Below are 23,948 nucleotides of genomic sequence, written 5' to 3' on the forward strand. Positions count from 1 at the left end.
CAAAGAAATGTTGGAGTACAAAGAAGAACCTGAGCCCAAAAGAGGAGATGTATAAGGGATGCTGGAAGCTGTAGAATACCCCATATTTAGGAATGCCAGTTAAATATTCTTAATTTATTACTTTTTCATTTTTTCTCAAGCTACAGTGCACTGGTTCCTCCTTTCTAATTTCAGCCTATCCAAGAATAACATGTAATGCTGCAAACTGTCCATCTCCTTCTGTTCCTTGTGTTTGATATTGTACAAAATATGCCCCTTTTGGTACTATCATAATTGTATCTATTATTATTCCACTAGCAGCCAGAATCAGTATCTATTTCATTTATCTGGTATTACATTCCCCTTTTAAAGTATAAATATGTGCTTTCAGTAATTAACAGCTGTAATGGAACAGCTAGTTATTAATATACTAGATATACTTGATAATGTCCTAAGACTTTGCACAACCCTTTTATTTCTATTATAACTTTTTGTTGCATATATACAATGGAACAAACAGGTAATTAACAACAATATTTGAAATTTTTTCCTGCTCCTTTGATACTTCCTGGATAACAGCGATCATTCAACATACTGTTGTGATTCAACATCCAAATCACATTAGGGCAAGAATGTCTGATACTGGGGAGATAACAAGCCTAGAGCAGGATATGACAATGCTTGCTTGTCTGACACAAAACTGACAAAATCACCTACTTCACCTTCAAGAAGAAAAAAAAATTTAAAAGCAAACTACATTGCTGGGAAAACTCTGAAGAGAAAAATAGTTGTGGATTTAACATTAAGATTATCTGACCTGAGATGATAACAATTATCTGTTCCTGTTTGCTTTGATCCATCCACAGCTCCCTGTTCATGTAGCTACTCTATTGTACATAAAAGTCCATCGATCGGTAAGAAGTGCAAGAGAAAATGCCTAATTTCCAGTCCTCTTGGACTATTGGTACATGGAACTAGGTAAGGGGGGAGTTGAATAACTTTGTGAGTCTAACTGGGGTTTACAAATGGTTCCTGCAGTCAAAGAAAGACTATCATGGTTATATTTCAATCTGTAGAATGTCTGTGTAAACAAAATATATACCTATTTTTGGAAGTTCTGTGTTTTTTTTTTTTTACATAAGCCGAACTCATGTCAAAAAGACTCTTATCTATCAAGGGCAACCATCCTCTTGAGTTTAGTGATATATGCTTTTAAGCAAGGATACAGAATCCTATGCAAAACAAAACATACTCACTTCTGCATTTTCACATTCATTGTCTTCTCTTGACTACAAAGAAGAAAAAAAAAACAAATAAGAATTCAAACTGAAGCAAAGTAGCAAGGAAAATAAAGATGGGATTAGCATAAAATTATATTATTGCCTACTGATTTAAGAGTAAATGACCTTTTCTTTGGAATATGAATCTTTAAATTCTGCACTCTTCTCTTCTAACTCATCATCACTCCATTCCCAATCTCCATCTTCATTCTTATGTAGATGACCACTTGACCCAGGAACTCGCCGGACCTAAGGAAACAGATGTTAATATGGTTTTTTTAAAAGCTAAACCAATTTGATTGTTAAAGGGAAAATATACCCACGTATTAGCTATTTGTCATTGATTAAAATTTTCCTTTTAATTACTAACATAAAGGTGTAGCTCATTCTGTGTGCAAATGATGTCTTCTCTACAGATGATTTATACATCCTTATACACTGTATCAATGGGTAATTCCACAATGCTTGCCATACATTTCATGTTCAGTAGGTCAGGAAATAATGGCACCCACGGTGGCCATTAAAATATAGTGTTGTTCTACTGAAGTCTATAGAGAGGTAATCAATATGACAAGCTGGCTCATAGCTATAATGTCATATAAAGAGAGACAAATTTGTCACATACAATAATTTCCTAAAATATAGTATCTCTAAGAAATTGAAAAATGTACCTCACAAACAGGGCATGTTTTCCATTTAAAGGCACAGATATGTTTTCAAACAATTATGGGTTTCCATGAAAATATTGGCACTGTGCATAATGATATTACATTTAAAAGAAATTGTTATGGAGACAAATTCTTAAATCTGAAGACCAGAGACTTAAAAACAAAGCTCATCAAACCAATAAAAAAAATTATATAAGGTTATTTAGTAATAAAGGCAACCAGTTTTACTTTTAATAGACTCTAAAAGCTAATTGCTTATTGGTTGCTATGGATCACCATTATTCTTTCCATGTATTGATCTAATATTCCTTCTACCACCTCTACATTGGTCTTAAAGACCTAGATTTATCAAGCCACTAGGATAGATCTCTAATCCTATGTTATATGAATCTTTATGTCTAATAGAATCTTTTTTATTTTCCTAGGATTACACATGTAGCTTTCATTGAGTATGTCATGTCCCCCTGCTTGATGAATCTGAGCCTAATGGTTACACACCACATGGTTATTCTAAACCTAAAAATCATAAAAAAAACAAAATCACTAAATCACAAAATTACATTCTACAGATGTAATTTACAACAAGCAGCCATGGAATGCGGAACAGGCATGCAATACAAAAACACATCATCCTAACAATAAAACACACAATGATTACCCAGCAACTAAATCCTAATCCAAAAATTAAGTACCCTTCTGTTGTTATCTTGGTCTGTTTCAGAACCTGCCATCAAGCTTGTTTTCCGAGGACTCTGCTCATCCTACTTAAGCAAAACAAAAAAGCATCAGGCCATTCTCCAGCATCCTATGAAGTGCAGCAAGTGGTTTGGAGAGCACAGCAGATATTATCAGACAAAACCAGTTGTTAAGGTTACGGTTTGAGTTTTCTTTTTCATTTACATGCCACTACAGATACTTCAATGCCAGAGCATTTGTAAGGCAGTCAGGTTGCAAAAGAATCATAATATGATTCCCTGTTTAAAATGAATTTGCCATGGAAGATGGCACTCAGTGGAAGCTCTACTGACCCAACAATTAGCTTTGCAATAATGTGAAAATGTAATGTAAAGCAAATGGGGCATATTTTTCCTTTAATCGATGGGATGTAGTCAAAGCTTATTCTGCACACAAGTCTGTGATGATGTAAATGTGTATGTTTAAGTTTATAATCAGATAAAAATTGCAGCATCAAGTCTCACATAAGATGCCTTTCCTGTATTCACAAGCAATAAAAATGTCTGTTTTCTTAATGACAAGCAATAGAGAGAGAATGATAAATCCTATTCATAACAATGTATTGGTATATTTTAGCATAAATCAAATTGTACCTTTAAAAACTTTAAATAGCTGATATGGGTGACATAGGTATCAGCTTTATAAACCCTTTCTCAGTCCTTTCATGCCGAATTGAGCACTGCTGCACCTATTGACACAAGAGAACCTTGATGCTACCATCACCTATTGGCCAGGTGGTACCTCCAGGGTTCCCTCAGTGCCCAGCTGCATCAAAAGAATAGGATGCATATATCAAGCACATATCACTTGCACACCAAACACCAGAAATTATGGCAGACAGACTTCAAAAATATTTGACGCAACTGTGCAACAAATTACACACAGTGTTGCATTAATTTTGACAAAATGGATGCAATTGCAATAGGAACAGAACAACTGCATTCGGCACACCCCTTTGTTACCACAATAACGCTGGAATTCTGGGGGAAGATGATGCGTTGGGAAAACAAAAACATGGAGACTGTGCTCAAAATTGTACTTTCCTCACTGCACTGGCAGACGTACATGTGCGTTATTAAAAGGCTCACTTGTGCATGGGAAAATGAGAGAAGACCGGAGAAAGAGTGGCTCCATACAGTGTTGCACAGTAAAGAGGGAAGGTATATCTTTCATAAAAAGCTCGATAAGGCATAGCACGATTGGAGAACAGGGGGCTGTGTTAACTTAGGCTAAAAAGCTTCAGTAGTACAGATGCTGGAATGAATTAGTCGTTACCTATTTAAAGGTATGGAAGTAGGAGTGAGCTCTCTGTCCAGGTTATCAGGAAGTGGTAAAGCTTGGGGAGCTGAAGAAAACAACTAAAAATATATTTGCCCTGCGAATGGGTGTATTTATAAAGCTGAATAAGAGTAGTGTGTTTATTTTGCAAGCAGAATTGCAAATTTTTATTCCCTAAGGGCTTTTTAAATGTGGCATAATCACAAATTGTGAATATTTATGCAAATACTCTGCAATTGAGTTATGCCATTGTGGTGGAGAAAATATTGGCAAAACAGGTTCACAATTTGTAAACTTAAATTAGTCAGTCAGAAGAATGATTGTGTTGTATAGAACTATAAAACATGCCCTTTTTGCTGAAAACCCTGCTGTGAATAAAACACAGACAGACCTGCTAAAGGTTACTCTGGGTGTCACTGTCTCAAATACAAATCCAGTACAAATCTTTCTATCCTTGAATAACAATGCTGCTCACTTTGGTTCACATCTAGGCTGGTGGGAATTTTCTGAATTATTTTATCTGCAATCTGCAGGGTGGCACAAAGCCTACAGTAATGTTACATGGTTGCACAACACTGGTGTAAGGAGGGGCCTCACAGAAACAAGTAGCAGAGTGGGAGAGATGAGAAAAGTAAACAATCGCAAAGCAACGCAACACTGCAATATAATTTTATACAATCTGGCAACGTTATGAAACATAAAGGCAGAACAGGATTGTAAAACATACGGAATAATGATTCTCTTTAAGACTTTTGATTAGTAAGACCACTGATGAGGGCAGAATGTATCACAGAGATTGGAGCGCGGAATTGTGCAATTAGATAAGCTGTACAGGCTCAGAGGAAGGATTTGTCTGTCTAAACGAGGGGAGGGCCATCTACCATACTTGCTGCTCTTGCATAACAAAGCTGTAATGGAGAAATATGAAGCACTAATTTCACTTTAGATGAGTGCAGTGCTTAATGACTTTCCACAGAACATTCCCCAGCCAGTTTTAATTAAACTTTCTAGTAGTATAGCTTGCCTTTGAGTACAATTGGAATTTAAACAACCAACTGCTCTGTAAAGTGCAACACAAGCATTTCTGTACTTTTCCAAAAGTAAAAGAGTACAGCAGATATGTTTAACTTTTAATATAATAACATTTTAGTGTTTGTACTGTAGCCTGCATTCATTAGGTGGGATGATTTAATCTCTCTCTCTCTCTCTCTCTCTCTCTCTCTCTCTCTCTCTATGTATGTATAGTGAATAAAGTACAGGTATGGGACCTGTTATCCAGAATGCTCGGGACCTGGGGTTTTCCAGATAACAGATCTTTCTGTAATTTGGGTCTTCATGCCTTAAGTCTACTAGAAATTCATTTAAACATCAAATAAACCCAATATGCTGGTTTTGCTTACAATAAGGATTTCTTGACAGCGCTATATAAATAAATGATGATGATTATATCTTAGTTGGGATCAAGTACAAGCTACTGTTTTATTATTACAGAGAAAAAGAAATTTGGATTATTTGGATAAAATGGAGTCTATGGGAGACAGCCATTCCGTAATTCAGAGCTTTTTGGATATCGGGGCTTTCCAGATCAGGGATCTTTTCATAATTTGGTTATATATATTAGTTGTAATCATCCTTCATAATGGTCCCAATGTGTACCAAAATGTTGGACACAAGTGGCAAGTGAAAGAAAGAGATCTTGTTGGTTCTTAATCAAAATATGCAATATGCAATATACAACTCAATAGGGCTTAGTAAAATATAAAGTGCGATTTATTTAGCAGTGACTCCCATTTGAAAGTTGTAAAGGAGCAGAAGAGAAACAAAATGATGATCAACCACTAAGAATAGGACATAATGTATAAAATCTATAATATATGGAAAAATTACATTTTAAGATTTAAACCCTTTAAGGTCCAGCAACATCAGGGTTGTTTGCCTAATGCAACAGTATTTAATAAAACATTTCAGCCAAGATCCTCCAGTAAAAATTTTTTTTGAATGGGTAATAAACAGTAAATTTTTTCAACAATGCACCTCTATTTCCAGCCTCCTAACTGATTACAGTATAATACAAGCAAGCCAAGAATTTTATTTGAACCTCACTATGTTAGATAGAATTAACATGGCTACAAAGGTGTTGGTAACTGGTATTCTTGTTGTTAATTTTTTTGCGGAGTTGCTGAATGTAATAGCAGGGCTTTATACAAGGTTGACACCCTCTTAAAAAATATATGTGTTTTTAAGCAAAAAATGCAAATTAGTCTCAGCCATAGTAAATATTACAATAAATGATTTGTGTCAAACAAATACAATTTCTGGTCAACAGTTTTTCCATGTTAGTTGCCCACACAAGAAAAAGTGAATAAGTCAAATGATGTATAGTTTAATAAGGTCAGCTTCTCAAAGCGCCTCCTACGTAAAGAAGGACTCATAAAGTACTGGGAAAGTTAATAATCGTGGTGTTGGAATGAAGCTCTTATCTCTAATGCTCCTACGCTTTAGCAAGAATATTTCCTTGTTGCATTGGCTTCATTTCCATTTCCAAAGGAAAAGAGAGAATAATCACATTGCATTGGCATAGTCTAGATTTAAAGTGTAATATAAATGCAAAAATATCTGTTATCTGAAAAAAAGGCTGGGGGATAGAAGACTGAAAACTAAGGACGGAAATGTCTGGTTGGATTCAAATGTGATAACATACTTAAGGGCTTCTTAGTAAATAGTCAGCAAGCTGTTTTCACAAAGATCTATTGGGGCCAAAAAATAGGGGAAAAGGGAAATATTGTGTCTTTTGACAGACAAAAATATTAAAAGCACACTGTAATTTCTTTAATAAGTGCTCTCCTTCATATTCCTAGAAACCTCGTACAAAGGCCAGTGAGGGGTGATATTTGGGGTGAGTGCTTATTTGATACCCTTAATATTCTTGGAACAATTGCAGGATGACTAATATCAGCAATGGCTCCATAGAACAGAACTGTTATGAAGTAAGTGGTTCCCAGATCAAGGGCTGATTTATCAAAAGTCGAATGTTAGAGGTTTTTTTTACCTCGAATGACCTTGAAACGCGAATGGTATCTTTTTTAAGAAAAATTTGAATGGCAAAAACCTGATCCCGCAACCCAAAAACTCGAAATGATTGAGTTTTCAGCAGAAAAAACTTAAATTGATCAAGTTCTTCATTTGAGTTTTCGGCCAAAGTCCTCAAAAAAACTCGAACATCAAGCAGGATGTTAACCTCTTCAAATGGTTCCGGGGACCTGTGTCGTTGACTTCTACACAACCTCAACAGGTTTTAGATTATGTAAGCTATGTCCAGGGTCAAGGTATAATAACATTTTAATATTTCAAGTTTTTTTTAAAACTTTCGATTTGAGGGGGTTTTTTTAAACCTAAAATCTGAGTTTTGAAAACAAACTAGAACTCGAATACTTCAATTTTCGTGGAAAACACAGCTTGACCCCCAAATGTTGAATGGAGCTTGAACCTTTATACAACTGTTTATTTGTAGAGCGCGAACATATTAGCAAATTCATCTGAACGCAATTTGACCACCCATGTGGGTGAATCAGGCTGTTAGCCCCAGTGGTGTGTATCATTTAAGGTCCCTATCACATTCATACACATTATGATTAATTTTATCAGAAGCCAATTGAAAGGTCTCCTCCTTATTAGAATGTTCCCTGGACCAATGCTTTTTCTGTCTCCCCAGCCTAGAATTAATTTGAGGGGGGAAGGGAAGCATTAACATTTTTGAGTTTCTTTATCCTTTACATTTCCTTGATCTTAACATAAAATAAGAGGGAACAGTTAGAAAAAAGAGAACTCATTTAACCAATAAAAATTTAGATTTGTGTCTCTTTAAATGGACTCTACCATACATTCCTCAAATGTAATGAAATCATGTCAGCATAAAGCCTAATGCTCTCAGTTGTGGTTGACGTAGGTAAATGATGTCCTTTTTTTCAATGTCAATCACACATACTGTGTTAGAGGACAGAAGTAGTACCTTCAAGCAAGAAAAGGCCGACAGATTTGAGTTATTTAAAAATAAAACTGTATCTTTATGAAATTTGAAAAAATCCCTAAAAATAAAGTGACTAATGTTTATGGTTAATTTGCTATTTTATACCAACATACATTCCTTACATTTAAGCATTTTTTATCAGAGTCACCTTAAAGGGCACTAACGATAACTAAACTAAACTTGCATTTATTTGATTTTTTTTTTTATTAAAACAAAGTCGACCTAACTCCCATCCATGAATTTAACTCATTTATCAATAATTCTTCTTGTAAAAGTTGGTGCGAAAAAAGCCGAGACAAAATAATTCATCAATTCGACCCGTACAACTTTTTCAAATTGACACTCCAAAAACTTGAATTTATCGAATTGTCGCCTCGCAAACTCAAATTTATCAGATTATCAGACAGAAACCAGCACAGATAAGGATGTCAAAAAAACATCTTTATGGACATCCGCCATTGATTACTACATGACCTTGACAGGTTTTAGATGTAGTATTTTTTATTCAAAATTTTAGCAGCTTTGAGGTTTAATAGATCTTCAAAATGTTCTTGAAAATTTTGAGTTTGCCTCTTTTAAAAAACTCGACCAGAAAAATTTGAGCTTTCATAAATAGGCCCCTAAGTGAAAGGCAAACACAGCTGTAGATTTAGCTTGCTTCCATAAGCAATATCTTAGCAATAAAACTCATTACTTTGCTTTGAAAAATGACTACCTCAAAAAGATCAGTGGCCTGTTGTCCACATTGCCTGTGCCAAAAAACACTTGAACCTTTCATGTATATCCAAAATAGAACTTTAGTATATCTTTAGAAAACAGAGAAAAGCCTGCCTGACATATACCAAGGGGATGCATATTCAGCAAAAAGAAATCGTTGTGTGTTTTAGAGGAGTGTGCCCATTTTTAGACAAGCTGCTCCTCTTGTTGCTCCTAATCAGGAAGCTGCAAAGAGCAAACAGCTGCCAATACTGTAGCATTTGTTGAAATAAAGGAAGTGCCAGAGCTAAGCTGAGACATTATCATGCTCTGCAATGAGATGGCATACCTTGTGTGTAGATATCCAGATAACCAATGATTTACCTGTATATCTAGAAAAGGCAACAGAAAAATAATTGGCGTAAGCAGAAAACTCTTGACAGGACCTGAACAGCATGAACACTAGAAGCTGATCTGCTCCGGATTTCCACTATGCATTCTCCTGGTCAGTTGTCAGTGTTGCAGAGTTTGGGACTAGAAGTGATGCATCATCTGCAAAGTCTGCACATATAGCTTTGTATATTCCTCAGAGAATTCCTTCTCTGCATTTAGACATACTGTATCGGTTATGGCTATGATATCAGTTTCTCTGCATTGACCAATTCTTCACCAGAGACGCACCCATCATAGTTTTCAGCTGGCCACAAATTGACTAAATTTTAAAACACTGGGCAGAAAAGCAAGTTGGCTAACTGTGGGATTTTAATATGGTATTCATTGATTTTGTTATTATATATAGTAACAAACCTTGTTTGCCACTAACAGATCTAAGAATCTTCCAAGTTTCAAGCAAAATGAATTTTAACATTCTAAAGGGATTGGACTGACTAAAATATAGATAAGCGTTTTTTTACCATAAAACTCGAGTTTGAAATTCTGCTCAAAGCTCAAGGCAACTAATTAAACCTCAAATAGTCAGTACAGGCTTTTCTTCAAACCTATTACAAAATGTTGTCTCTAAACAAGATAGAAGACCTTGCACTGGCACAATGAAATAATTATTGGAAGGTTATTTCTCTAGTAGTCAAAATGCGTGTTTATTATAAGGAGAACTTCTGACCCATGATAGCCTTGTTCTTGCAAACGGTTCCTTAAGAATACCTTATTATAAAGTCTCAAGTCTACATTATCTGCACAACAAAAGAGTTTTATTGCCTTAGAATGTGACCTGGCTGCTGAGAGTTACATAGGAAGAATTCTATGCAGCAATTCATTAAAAGGACAAACTATAGCAAGTACAGAATATGAACCAACACAGTGCTTGATCCTTGTGTACATATAATAATATATTTTTCTTTATCTATTTATTATTAACATTACAGTAGAACACAGATTTTATGCTTTTTGGGGGGGAAGCAAAAAATCAGCAACAATTCTGGAAAAAATTTAAAAGCTGGCAAGGAAAGAACAACGCTTACCTGCAATGGACATTGGGAAACATAATTTCCGAGTACACAAAATCGGGTTATACTGTCCAGTTTGTTAAATAACCATGTAGTATTACAGTTTTATCCTTAGTATTTATTTTCATTGTTTAGAACTGCATTCACCCAAGATCAATGATTTGCAGCACCCACAAAACAGGCTTAGTGCAGTTGTGTTCAAAGTTATATTATATATTATATATTGAATAAAGTACCACCTGTTGTAAAATATAAGGATATTCGAATATCGAAGTCGAAGTTTTTTTACATCGAATTTGGCCATTTGCGGTTGAAGAAAAATCATTCGATCGATGGATGAAATCCTTCGAATCGAACGATTCGAAGTATTTCATCCATCTATCGAACGATTTTTCTTAGACTTCAAAAAAGTTAGAAAAATGCTCTCGAAGGTCCCCATAGGCTAGCATAGCACTTCGGCAGGTTTAATTTGGCGAAGTATTTATGTCGAAGTTTTTTAAAAGAGACAGTACTTTGATTATCCAATGGTTGAATATTCAAACGATTTTACTTCTAATCGAATTTGAAGTTGAAGTCAAAGTCGTAGTATCCTATTCAATGGTCGAAGTATCCAAAAAAATTACTCGGATTTTGAATTTTTTTACTTCGAAAATTCCCTCGAATTCACTTCGACTCTTGATAAATCTGCCCCATAAGTCACAGAGGAGTTATGTGACAATATAAAAGCACATGGCTATAGAACGATGTACAGATACACCATCTGCAGCAAGATGTTCTTGCAGGTCTTTAGAGGTGATCTTTGTGTTGTCTGTAACCATTCTCACAATCCTCCGCATATGCCGCTCCTGTATTTTTCTTGGCCTGCCAGACCTGGATTTTACATCAATAGTGATGGGCGAATTTGCGCGATTCGCCGCCAGCGAATAAATTAGTGAAACGCCCGCGACAATTCGCGGCAAAAATTCGCCGGCGTCAAAAAAACGGGTGCCGGCGTCAAAAACGGGTGCGGCGTCAAAAACAAGACACCGGCGCCGTTTCGTGAATTTTTCGCAAATTTTCCGGCGAAGCAAAACGGTGCAAATTCGCCCATCACTATACATCAACTGTGCCTGTGGCATTCCATTTCTTAGCCTTCCCCTAAACCATGATACTGCACAATATTTGTTTTCAAATCTTTTAAGAGTTGCTTTGAGGATCCCATGCTGCCACTCTTCAACGAAGAGTCAAACAGAAGTACAACTTGCAATTGACCACCTTACTGTAAATACTGTACCTTTATTCATGATTGGACACACCTGCCTATGAAGTTCAAGGCTTAATGAGCTAATCCAACCAATTACCATGGTGTTGCCAGTTATCAGTATTGAGTAGTTTCATGCATTCAAATTAGCAAAATTACAAGGGTATCCAAATTTCATACAACTGAATACTACTTCCCTAAAAATCTAGAACCCAGTACTCTGGAAAATGAAAGACATACCACTGTTATCTTTTTTTCACCAGGGTGAGCTGGGTGATTGAAACTCTTGATACAAGCCTATGTAAGAACATAATCCCCAACATGTCCCCAACTCCTCCTGTTGTGGGAAGGTTTGATCTGCCCTATAAAGGCCAATATCCCATGTCAAGCTACAGTGTTTCTTACTACTGTGGTGGCTCTTACACGGCATAACAGAAGCACACATCACATGATGGGGAAATGTTCAAGAGATTATTGGTTCAGTATCCCAAAGTCAGCATAAGTGTTGTCATTTGAAATGTAAATAAACTATCAAATGCATATAGAAACATAGAGATGCAAAAGAATGTTCCAATGAGGAAGATTACACTGCACTGAAGGCTTGCAGATATCATTCTGTAAAAAATCAACATAAGACAGTCCAAAATGCTATTTGCTTAATGCTAGGAAAATGATGTTTGATGTCTCTAGAGATAATTGCTTGAACACAGATGAAAACAAAGCAGACTCTCAATGGAAGAACCTACTAAGTGGACAGCGCCTGGATATCGAGGAAACATTACATTTGACTTTGCTGGACTACATACCACACCAATCATAGCCTACAAAGAAGGAAGAGTCAAGTGTAAACACAGCAAACAATATTTATATTGGAGAATCCTTGTCTCTGTTGTTTTCTGAATCGTCTCTACAATTGCTTGTCTACAGCTTCCTTTATCTTTTAACCCTTGGTAATATAAGTAGTGTCCAGTTATATATATCTAGAGCAATGATCACCAACCAGTGGCTCATGAGCAACATGTTGTTCACTAACCCATTGGATGTTGTTCTCTGTGGCCTAAAAGAAAGCACTTATTTTTTAATTCCTGGCTTGGAGACAAGTTTAGTTGCATATAAACCAGATATACTGCCAAACAGAGCCTCCTGTAGGCTGCCAGTCCATATAGGGGCTACCAATTGTTAAAGCCCATAATTGGCAGCCTCAGGAAAATTTTGCATGCTTGTATTGCTCTCCAACTCTTTTTACATTTGAATGTGGCTCACAGGTAAAAAAAAAGGTTGGGGGTCACTGATCAAGAGGCTTTAAGACTCCTTTTAACCTGATCTTTGCAGCATGAATGTATGTTCACGTTTTAGGTTTTAACAGCAGGGGTTTTAATAACTTTTATATTATTACTGCTTTGTTGAACTATGAATTTATAGAGAGCAGGTGCTAGACGTGATTCTATGCACGTGGGGTCTTAAAAGCCAGGAAGCCTTAAATATGAATTGGTTTAAAGTGAACAGCAAACGGTGGCGTTTCGGCTCACTGGCACGCATAATTCTGAATGATGCCTGTGCGTAGAAATTAACAAGTGGAAAGCTGCTTTTTTTCCCTCAACTGAATAGAATAATTATGAAAAATGGATTATTTCCAATAAGGTCGAAATAATGCTGCAAATCAAAGCGAGTGTTGGTGGGAGGGGGAGTACCACAGTTTGGCATTTCTTCCAGAAAAAGATCAGAAATTTTTAGAAAAACAGTTTTTTGGCTGCCAAATAACAGAAGCAAGCCCAATGTGCCAGAATAAAAAATAAACATGTATAATTTATTTCTGCACTTGCAAATTGCATAATAACCTAGAAAAAGGCAACCTTAAAGGGCGACTTTACCTCTGTACAATTTTACATTTTGTATGTCTTATGGAAATGCTGAATTTTTACTTACTTTTTTTAATAGCTTTTATGAAGATGTAACTGGTTCAGCTTGCAGATTCAGTCTTGTCTATAAAGCTATTTTACCATAGACCAACTCTTTTGTTTATGCCCCCTTACAAAAACTAGCTTGGCCTTGGGTGGGAACAGCTGAATTACACCAGAGGAAGGGGGTTGGTGGCCTGCAAAATGTTGTGCATGCAACACCTTAATGTGAATTATTACTGGAGTGCCTGTCTAAAATATCTTACTAAACACAGAATGGGGGCAAAAGTACAACTTTTCATAGGGGGAATATGAGTTTTCTTATAGCCTTCACGTAGAGATAGCAGAATACTATCCCATCAGTACAAGGTGAGAAAGAAGATTTAAGCTAAATCTAAGTTATGGTATCTATCACTTGAGGTGCTTACACTGCCATGGGGACTTTTTTTTATACACTGACAATGGCATAAGCTAAATAAGGAAGAACCCAGAAGGCTGATAAGATGAGCTACTTTAGTCCATTACTCTGCTTTTTCTTGTCAGTAGGCTTTATATGAAACCCATGTAGTAGGTAAAACTTCCATTCAAATTAAAAAACAAAACGTAGTTAAATAAAAAATACAAAGCTGAACAAGGGCAAGTGGATAATGGGTAAAGGTTCAGTATTTGGTGGTATTATACCATGATTACGTGTATGTTGGATAATGCACCTATAACCATAACAAAAATGATTTTTACATTTAAAAAGGAAAAATGTCAAACATTTTATTGTCATTCACATTTGCATTTTTGATTCAGTGACATAAAACACTAATATTGTCCGACCTATTTTCTGTATTATTTTTATTCCAAACACGTTGACTTTTTCTGTCTTTTCATGTGGAAATGGTGCCAACTTCTGAGTTTTTACTCTGCTCTACTTTGTATCTCTGCAGGGTGCAAGTTGCCTGCTAATTAGGCGCAGCCTGAAATAATGAAGGAAGGAGAATGTGCTATGGACCAGACATTCTGCACAACAAACAGACCTACAGTTTGCTTTATAATATCCATGTTGCGATGAATGTTAATATTGATATTGGAAATAGTAAAGGTGTGGGCTGCAAATTCTAGAAGAGGATTGGAATAATCAGGCAACAGTCTGAACATATATTATGTGGCTGGAACTATTGTTCAGCCAATCTTGCATACACAAGAGTGCCAATATTGCTGAAAACAGAGAAGTATCAAATCATGCAGAGAAACTTCCTGGAAGGCAATGGACTAAGCACTATTTTTAATATAAAAAATATGTAATCTGTTATCGTTAAAGTGTTTAGCACTTCGCAATATATTGGCGTTCTAAAAATACATGTTAATAATAATACCCAACTTGACGCTAGTGGGCCCTAGTCTAGGAATACTCACCATTCCATCCGTAATAACACTGTGGGTTTATAGAAAAACTTTACAAATTCCAAATACACACGGTAATCAGCTCATTCCAAAATTCCAGAAGGAATTCTAGAAGTATATTTACACAGACCTAATTTTATAAACCACTCTCATGGTGCTCCTCGGCACTAGTGCAGGTAGGTCCTAGCCAAAATCAGCTAGCAGAGAAATATTCCAGACCTGGCTTATGAAAAGTCGACAGATATATTCAGTCTTGTCCCGAATCTAACATCCTAATTAAAGATACAGTATACATCCCTTTTCAACAGTAACTGAATGAATAGCAATGAATTGTGCTGAACATACGTTTTGCCTATAGTTTAATTAAGAATTAGCTATGGTTTCTGTTATTCCTGGCACAAAGCAAGAATATGAAGCCAGTTTCACTTCCTGTCACTTGTGATCCCAAAGAACTTCAAAGGAGACAATAAAACTAATTACCCGTCTACTTAGAACCCCCTAATGATGAGCTGCTTAAAGGAAAATTCAACCTGTAATAAAAAAAAAAAATCCTCCCCCTACCCTGGGTAGACCCAGTTCAAGGAACATACTTCAAAAATATGCAATTCCATTTCTGCCCAACAATGAAAGGCTGAATTTGATGGACTGTACCCTTTATCACCCTCTCTATGTTTAATCTAACTTAATCCAAGTTCTCAAATCATTGCTGTTTTATACTAAATCCAAGCTGGCTTTTACCTTTTTCTATTAAAACTGGCAGAGGTAATTTTTCTTGCAAATTGGATGTATCAGATGTTGTTCTCACTGTACAATGGTTGAATATGTTTCAATTGACAGCCCCACCAGCAATTAGGCTAATCAGTTATCTTGCCCTAATTGCACATTAATTGCAGTAACATTTAATCATAAATCACAGTCACATTTACTGTATCATGAGTCACACTGAAGCCCATGCAAATTCATAAGCACTTAGCACTGCATTGTAAACTTTAAGTGAAATATCCTAACATTCCAAGTTGTTAATTAAATTCTAATCATGCGCTAAAAGGTGTCTGTTATCACTGAAATCACATGGTTCTATAAATGTCACTAATGTGTCTGCCGCTCCCAATACATGTCCTACACATGCAGCTTATTGAACATAAACAGTATGTAATTAATTCATATAAAATGTCAGAGCAAGAAAAGGAAAATGAGACAAAGCAAGCTGCATACATACGTGATATAGTAATAATAATGTTGCTATTAATTCGCATTCTCCATCACAGTTTTTCAGGCTGAAGAAAAGGGTTGAATCTTGCTAAGAAGCTTGTCTTTAGTGTGAATAGTAACCAGATTGATTTCGGACAGAAAATGGAGTGGTGAATAAAATCACCTTGCCATGAGCCTAAGCAATCAGTTCCTCTTGTATAGTCAAAACTACCAGGAGTTATTTACTACTTGCAGGGCAGGGATTTTGGAACATAAAAGATCTGTAAGCGCCCCAGAACTCAAAACTGTCTGAAAGGCATAGTGAGGAGAGGCATATAACTTGTGCATTCAGATGTGCAATTTAGGGATTTAGCCTTAACCCCTGCCCTATATGCTACACCTGTGAGGAGCTGCACTCAGCACCATATTTTTTATCCAGAGTGAGGCACAAAATACAGCCAGACCATTGGATGACCATTAAAGAAAATACACTTGTGCCCCTAAGAAAGACTAAGTTGCATTATGTTCTGCATGCTCCTACAGAAAAATTAAGCACAGGGGAACGCAGGGCAAAACACCCCTAGGTAAGAGCCCTAAGTGATCTTGCACTTTTGTCTGGGGTCATGGTAAATTACCTTTGCTATAAGACTGGTAAACTGGTAAGCAGGGTCGGCTGAGCTCTTGTGGACCCTGCCGGCCAAGAACCGATCCCTGCAGAAATGATCTTCCGGTCACCACAGAAACATATACGTTCATGCGTGCGCAATCGTGGGGGGAGGGGCAGGGGGGGTCCTGAGACAGTACCCCAGGTGGGCCCCAGGCCCCCCAGTCTGACCCTGCTGGTAAGACTAAGATGAGTTGATTATCTAGGTGGGTTAAAGTGGTTGTTCACCTTTGTATTAACTATTAATATAAGTAAAGAGCGATATTCTGATACAATTTGCAACTGGTTTTAATTTTTCTTTATCCATTATCCATGGCTTTTGAGTTATTTAGCTTTTTATTTAGCAGCTCTCTAGTTTGCAGTTTCAGCAATCTGGTTGCTAGGCTCTAAATTGCTCTAGCAACCATGCAATGCTTTGAATAAGAGACTGGAATATAAATAGGAGAGGGCCCGAATAGAAAGATGAGTAATAAAAAGTAGCAATAACAATACATTTCTAGCCTTATAGAGCAGGTGGGGTCAGATGGGGTCAGTGACCCCCATTTGAGAGCTGGAAAGAGTCAGAAGAAAAAGGCAAATTATTAAAAGATTATAAAAAATGTCAATTGAAACGTTGCTTAGAATTAGCCATTCTATAACATACTAAAAGTTAACTTAAAGGTGAACCACCCATGTAATTTGAAGGGAGATTGCTGCAGTAATCATCCATTCATATATTTCATGCAACATATCCTTTAACCTGCTTGAAAAATGTACCTGATATACTTCTTACAACCAATTATTCTGGAATGTATTTTTTTTTCTCTCGTACACATTCTCCCACTCCCTCTTTCTATTCCTTCACGCTATGGCTCTCCAGCTGTCACTCAATTACAAATTCTAACCTCCTGCAATGTTCTCCCTTGGTTTTTGTTTTTACGCAGGTAATTTCGAACTGATTCTTTACCACTAATGTCACACTGCTAAAATAATTGAAAATGATATTGGCTGCAAACTAACTTTTTAAGACACACTGAATTTAAACATTCATATCTCTGAAGTAAAGTAGGTTATAATTACATGCAGGCTTTAAAATGTAAGAGAAATAGCATAATAAATACTATATAATTTGTGTAAATGTTACCCCTGTTTGTCTGAAAAAAAAAGAGATAGCTGTTATTTTTAAGTTATTTTTCAATAACTCTAGTAGAGTTTCTTTAAAAAACAAAAAAGGGCATTGGAAAGAAATTCAACATGAAGTCTTACACTGCCCTCTTTTGGTAAATACAAGAGCTTACAGTTCCTGAAACTGCTAAATAACTTAAAGGTAAGCTGTATATCCTAAATAATTTTTTTTATATTTAACGCCAATATGTTGGCCCACAGTATTTCTATTAAAGTACATCCTTAATAACCTGAAAAACCTTACTGGGCCCTTGTACTATAGTCAGAAATGCAAAGGATGACAGTGCTGTTGTGCATGCTCCTAGACTAATGCACATGTTCCTGGGGTGGTCGGCTTACAGTGCATATCATTGGGTCGCAATCCAAACAGACAACTGGAAGTCAGGTCCAAGATGGTGGCCACAAACAATGCTGCTTGTGATACAATGCATTGTGAGGACTGTATATATATCAGGGGTATAATCAGCTGCGTTTCAGGGGCTGTTGCCGACAGAGGCAGTAGCCTCGATGCCGCACCACCTCCTGATCCACGCTTCTAACTTGTAGAGTGGGATTGGGTCAAGGAGGGGCTACATTGCTAGTGCAGTGAGTGCTATTGCGCCCGCTGTACTAAAGGAGCCAAATTTCCATTTTAAAAAACGGAAATTCGTCTCTTAAAGTTATGAGAGGCGGTTTTTGGCCGCACCTGGTAACTGGCTGCTCCGTGTTGCCTGAGGCAAGATTCTCAGAATTATGGGTGCCTCCTGAAAAGCAGGGAAGGCTTAGTATCGTGTAGACCAGTGCTGTCCAATTTCTGTGATACTGAGAGATGGAATATTTGTGGCCTACGTGGTGCAGGGCTGATAATGAAAGCCAGTATTGACCATTCCCTAATTTAAAAACCATACCCACTTTAAACCACAACCATGCTAACAACTCTCACCAGGTTCACCTCCCAAAGGCAGAGTAGTGCAGGCAGAGTAAGACACACACAGGGAATTTAGGGTACGCAGAAAACAGCAAGAGACAGGGAAACATATCAGGACCACTAAGATGAATAGTTCATACTGTGCTATATACAGTGATAAAATGCTGGTGCCTATGCATGAACAGGTGAACTATGTGGGCACTTTCAGTGGGTCTGAGGTGTAAACAGTACAGGGCTTTAAAGGAGCTTACAGTCTGAATTTGAGGTGTAAACCATGCAAGGGCCAGTTGATCTCAGTACTGATACCTTTTAAAGCTTACATATGGTAAACAGTCACAGCAGGCAGACTTTCATGTGGGGGGCCACACAAGGTTTGGTTGCAGGGGCCGCCAGTTGGACAGCACTGATATAGACAGTTACATTCTAAGAGAATCTGCAACTTGTTTTCATTTTTTTTTGTAGTTGTTAAATTATTTAGCTTTTTGTTCAGCAGCTCTCCAGTTTGAATTTCAGCAGTTATCAACTAGCTAGCTATGCTAGCAATCAGGCAGTTAATAAGACTGAAAGATGAATAGAAGAAAGCCTATACAGAAAGATAAGTAATACAAAGCAACAATAACAATAAAATTGTAGCCTCAGAGCGCAACGGTATTTTGACTGCCAGTGATCCCTATTTGAAAGCTAGAAAGAGTCAGAAGAAAAATTATAAATGAAGGCCAATTAAAAAGTTGCTAAGAATTGGCCATTCTAATTTAAACGGAAAAATAAACGGAGAACAACTTTGCATGTCGCAATGTAAATTTTCTTCATAAGGCTTTTATTGCATTGAGAATCTTAATTGCGCATTGCGAACCTTTAACACCTGCTTGAAGGTGGCATAAACTTTTGGAGCAAATGTAACAACTTTTTCAGTAAGAAGTTTTATTATATACACTGCGCACTGGAGCAAACTATAAAATTCGCAATCACTATCCTACTGTCGTGTGAGGGGCAAAGTGTTTGCAAAGGCAAAATTGCTCACTTTACGAACATTAATTTGCATTGCGACCGTTTTTTGCGTTAGCAACCAATATAACATTCCCCCCCTAAAAGTGAACTGCGCCTTTAAAACACAAGTTTAAACACAGAAAACAATTAGGATTAGCTTGGTAAGCAGCAACAGTTGCATGACATAAAAACAAATGCACAGAAAAAAACTCTTATACTCAAATTTGTATTTGTTAACCTCTGAATCTGAACAATCCTGAACACATTTTCACAGGATTGCTCTGTTGATTTTAACTCACACATATTCTGTTGCATAATCTATTTACCCACTTATTCACAATAAAAAAAATTTTGTTTGATTGTAGATAATATTTTAAATATTTTCTCATTTTAGTCTATAGTTGAAAAGATGCTCAACAAAATGTATGTTTTCTCAGTTATAAAGTGCATTATACGAATATATCCCCTTATATACATTGAATCCTAAGTGAGCTATGTTTATACATATATATATGTGTGTGTGTGTGTGTGTGGAAAACTCCTGGCAGGAACACAGTATCTTACCTTCTTTCCCCTCAGTACAATATTTGGTGTTTTGATGAGAAGTTTTTCAATGAGATACTCCCTATTCTATAAGATAAAGATAAGAATTACCCATTAGTATCAGGAAACAAAGCTCTACTTGCAGATAAATTTCTAATACAAGAGGCACTAAAGGCAAAAAGTTAAAATATTTTTAAATAATTCATTTTATGTTACAATAATTATAGTTTCTTCAAGTAAAGTTTCTTCAAGCCCTGCTGATCCCTTTTGTTACAATTATCTATTACCTATGCAAAGAGATGTAATCAATCACAGTCTTGCCTGTGTGCACCATCAAAAACTATAGAGCACCGAGTTGTTGCACCTACCAGGTTGAATCACAACTTGCAGCTGATGCTTTAAAGGACAAAGCAACCCCAATAAAGATAAATTGTCTTCTTATTCCTGCACAATATCACTGTACCACAGTCATCCATGTTAAAATATCCATTACTTACAGTGCAATGTAAAGTTCCCATAATGCAGTGGTCTAAGACAAGACCAAGACTGGGATTCTGTGCAGAATAATACAAGCAGGGATTTGTGCATGTGCAAGATGGTGCCTTATACAAGTTAGCAAGAATGAAAAAGTTGGTTCATGCGCTGAAGTTATTTGGCGGCCATCTTTGTACTATGTACTATGTGGGGGAAAATGTCAGCTGTGATAAAGGAAGCAGCAGAAGTTTTACTCAGCGCAATTTAAATAAAGTACTGTACTGCAATACAAACTGTATATATATTTTGGCAAAGTTTATGGGCAACCTTACCTTAGCTTTTTGGAAGAATTTACATTTTAATAGTTCAGCTGCTGTCGGCCTATGGAAGAAAAAGAACATTTTTTTTTACATTTTAAGCATCTTATGCCTCTGCAATAAGAGAAACAATATAAAGCTCTATTTTGCAAGTCAAATACCAGCCTTGTTTATTTGCCTTTTACCAACCTTGTTATAAGTGATAAATATGTCTTTTGGCGCACATGCAGCTGTTTGTGTTACCCATGAGATCAATGAGTGTGCATAGTAAGAGGGCTAAGGGTGCCTCTGTGCCTTCTGCTGTTCCGTTATCTGCTGCCCTTCATGGGCCAGTGCCTTGAGAGGATTAATCCATGAAATGCACATTAATATGCAAATAAATTCCCTGAGATTGTGAGCAGAATCCAGCATTATTCCCCTGCCCTGGCACTTTCTTCTCTAGACTAGAAGGTCACTTTATCAAGTGATTAAAGGCAGCAGGTTACCTTAACTACAGTGAATAGCTATGGATGAATAAAACAAGTACAAGGTACTGATTTATTATTACAGAGAAAAAGGAAATCGTTTTAAAAAATTTGGATTATTTGGACAAAATGGAGTCCACGGGAGATGACCTTCCAGTAATTCGGAGCTTTCTGGATAATGGGTTTCTGGATAACGGATCCCATACCAGTATATATATATATATATATATATATATATATATATATATATATATATATATATATATATATATATATATATATATATATATATGTGTGTGTGTGTGAAGAATAGCGGCACTCACAGGATTTTCAGGCGAAATAAAGAAAAAATGTTTGTATACTCTTGAGAAAGATCCCTGTGAGGGATCGAAACGTCAAGTTAAATAAAAAAAAATTCTTTATTTTGCCTGAAAATCCTGTGAGTGCCACCATTCTTCACCTATACATTTACCCTGCTGGCACGTTCTTATGGGTGCTGAGGCAAATAATTTGTATAAAATTCCCAAAGGACCAGCACACCGATTTCTGTGAAATATTAGCTTTTATTCATTCTTGTGCATCCAACATTTCGGCCCTCACTTGGGCCTTTATCAAGGATAAAAATAAAATACATAAAATGTGCAAAGACCTGTATAGCTGTATTCCCCATGGTATACAGGCTGTGAGTGAAGTGATCACTGATAATGTGCTCTACACAGGACCACCCATTGAATTCACACTGTCCCTGTTGAAAGTTATTCTTTATAAAAATTACTTCAAATTTGAGAAGTAATTTTTATAACAGTGGACAGGGACAACAATGGGATTGAAAGTTGCTTCTGTCTATGCTAATGCCTACATGTATGTATATGAGCAGGATAAGATATTGAGCCATCCAATGTTCAGACAATTTGGTGCCTTCTATAGGCGTTATATTTTTTACTGTGGTTGGGTCCAGTAGATGAACTGTAGATGTAGATGTGAATCAGTTAAATGCAATTGATAGCCCAGTTAAAATCACTTTAAAATACGATGTGGACAGCATAACATTTCTGGTAAACATATATAAAAATTATGGTAAACTGAATTACTGTATTTATGTTAAACCCACTGACAGGAATACTATTTTACATTATCACAGCAACCGCCCCAGGCATTTGTTAGATTCGCTACCGAAATCACAAATGCTGAGGGTGGTACGCATTGACAGCAATTGGCACAAAAGAAGGGAAGATTTAACCACCATGACCAATACATTTTTGGAGAGAGGCTATCCCTCTGCACTGGTACATGATGTTATGGAATGGGCACTTAACCTGGATAGAGAAGAAATGTTACTTGAACAGTAATGTGTAAAAACAAATAAAGGGCATACTGATGACATGTATTATGTGAGTAAATTTGGGGTAGCAGCAAGCTACAAGCGGCAGTGTGTATTGAAACATTGGCCACTGGTCTCCAGTGATGAAACAATACAAGTGTCCCTGTGGACTCATATATTGTGGGAAAACCAATACGACAGCTCAAGGAACAAATTGGAATGTATAGGACCAGTATTAGGGCCGCATTGGACCCAGAGGACAGGGACAAGGAAAAGACTAAGAAACAGGTCATCGCACAGCAGCTGGTGGCAAGACACTGGGCAGAAGCCAGAAAACAGTACGGCGGCATTCAGATGCATGCGATTGAGCATGTTCCGATTAAAGCCTGTGGTGGGGATTTTGACAAGGCTTTGCTGCAAAGAGAAGCCTATTGGATCCACGAACTAGCCTGCATGGCGCCAAAGAGGTTAAACGGTCAATTGTTGTTAAGTTGCTTTTTAAACTAAAAACAGCTTATAAATGATCATGATGTATGGCCATAAGTAGACAAAATAGGAAATGTTACATAATGTACTGGTACAGTTGTTGCAAGAGTAATTAAAAAAGGAAACATGAATTGTAAATGGTCACAACAATATTAAATGAGTAATAAGTGTATCTGTCGCTTCTGGTGACTAAAAATATACACTTTGTATAAATTTGCAGGGCATGCATGAAAAGGAATTTCTACAAAATGGCACTTTCTTCACTCAACAGTGACACCGGGTGGTGAGCACATAAACTTTTTATGTACAATTACAATTGAAATAATGGAGTCGAATTTGATATGCATGACGTCATGTTTGGCGCCATTTTTTGAAATGGGACAAGATATATATATATCTCAAGTCCAAGCTGGTGCACACCACACAAAACCATCAAATGCCTGAGTGCCGGTAACTTACATATATTGTATCAAAACGAGACCGCACTCACAGGACTGTCTTGAAAAAATGTGACGCCAAAGTGAGCTGTGATGTCATCAGGGAGTGTCAGCCATAACAAAACCAATGTTAAAACATAAAGTGTCAAAAGGGTTAATCAAAATATCTGACGCGCTAATCCTAACCGCTGTGACTAGATACATCATCCATGTTTATCATAATAGTGCCGGTGAACTGTGGAGACTTAGTGATAGATCGGTTAAAATTACCATATACAGCAAAACCTGATCCTGTGCTGTGAGTGTCACCAGGCGTGCCGTGTACTTATCCTGGGTA

The 23,948-nt window shown here is 36.8% G+C and overlaps 1 protein-coding gene across 2 annotated transcripts in view; it reads right to left on the reverse strand.

The window, feature by feature from the left end:
• The window catches only part of stk39.L (serine/threonine kinase 39 L homeolog), a 152,267-nt gene that overhangs the window by 86,805 nt on the left and 41,514 nt on the right, over window positions 1–23,948 (reverse strand). For both annotated transcript variants that reach the window (XM_041576690.1, XM_041576691.1), the window contains 5 exons: window positions 20,919–20,967; window positions 20,134–20,199; window positions 2,620–2,688; window positions 1,386–1,508; window positions 1,236–1,268 (listed from right to left, as the gene is read on the reverse strand). In XM_041576690.1, the coding sequence (XP_041432624.1) occupies window positions 1,236–1,268; window positions 1,386–1,508; window positions 2,620–2,688; window positions 20,134–20,199; window positions 20,919–20,967 (340 nt within the window). The remainder of the gene's footprint in view (window positions 1–1,235; window positions 1,269–1,385; window positions 1,509–2,619; window positions 2,689–20,133; window positions 20,200–20,918; window positions 20,968–23,948) is intronic.

The sequence above is a fragment of the Xenopus laevis genome, chromosome 9_10L (genome assembly GCF_017654675.1).
Source record: "Xenopus laevis strain J_2021 chromosome 9_10L, Xenopus_laevis_v10.1, whole genome shotgun sequence".
In the NCBI taxonomy this organism is placed as follows: domain Eukaryota; kingdom Metazoa; phylum Chordata; class Amphibia; order Anura; family Pipidae; genus Xenopus; species Xenopus laevis.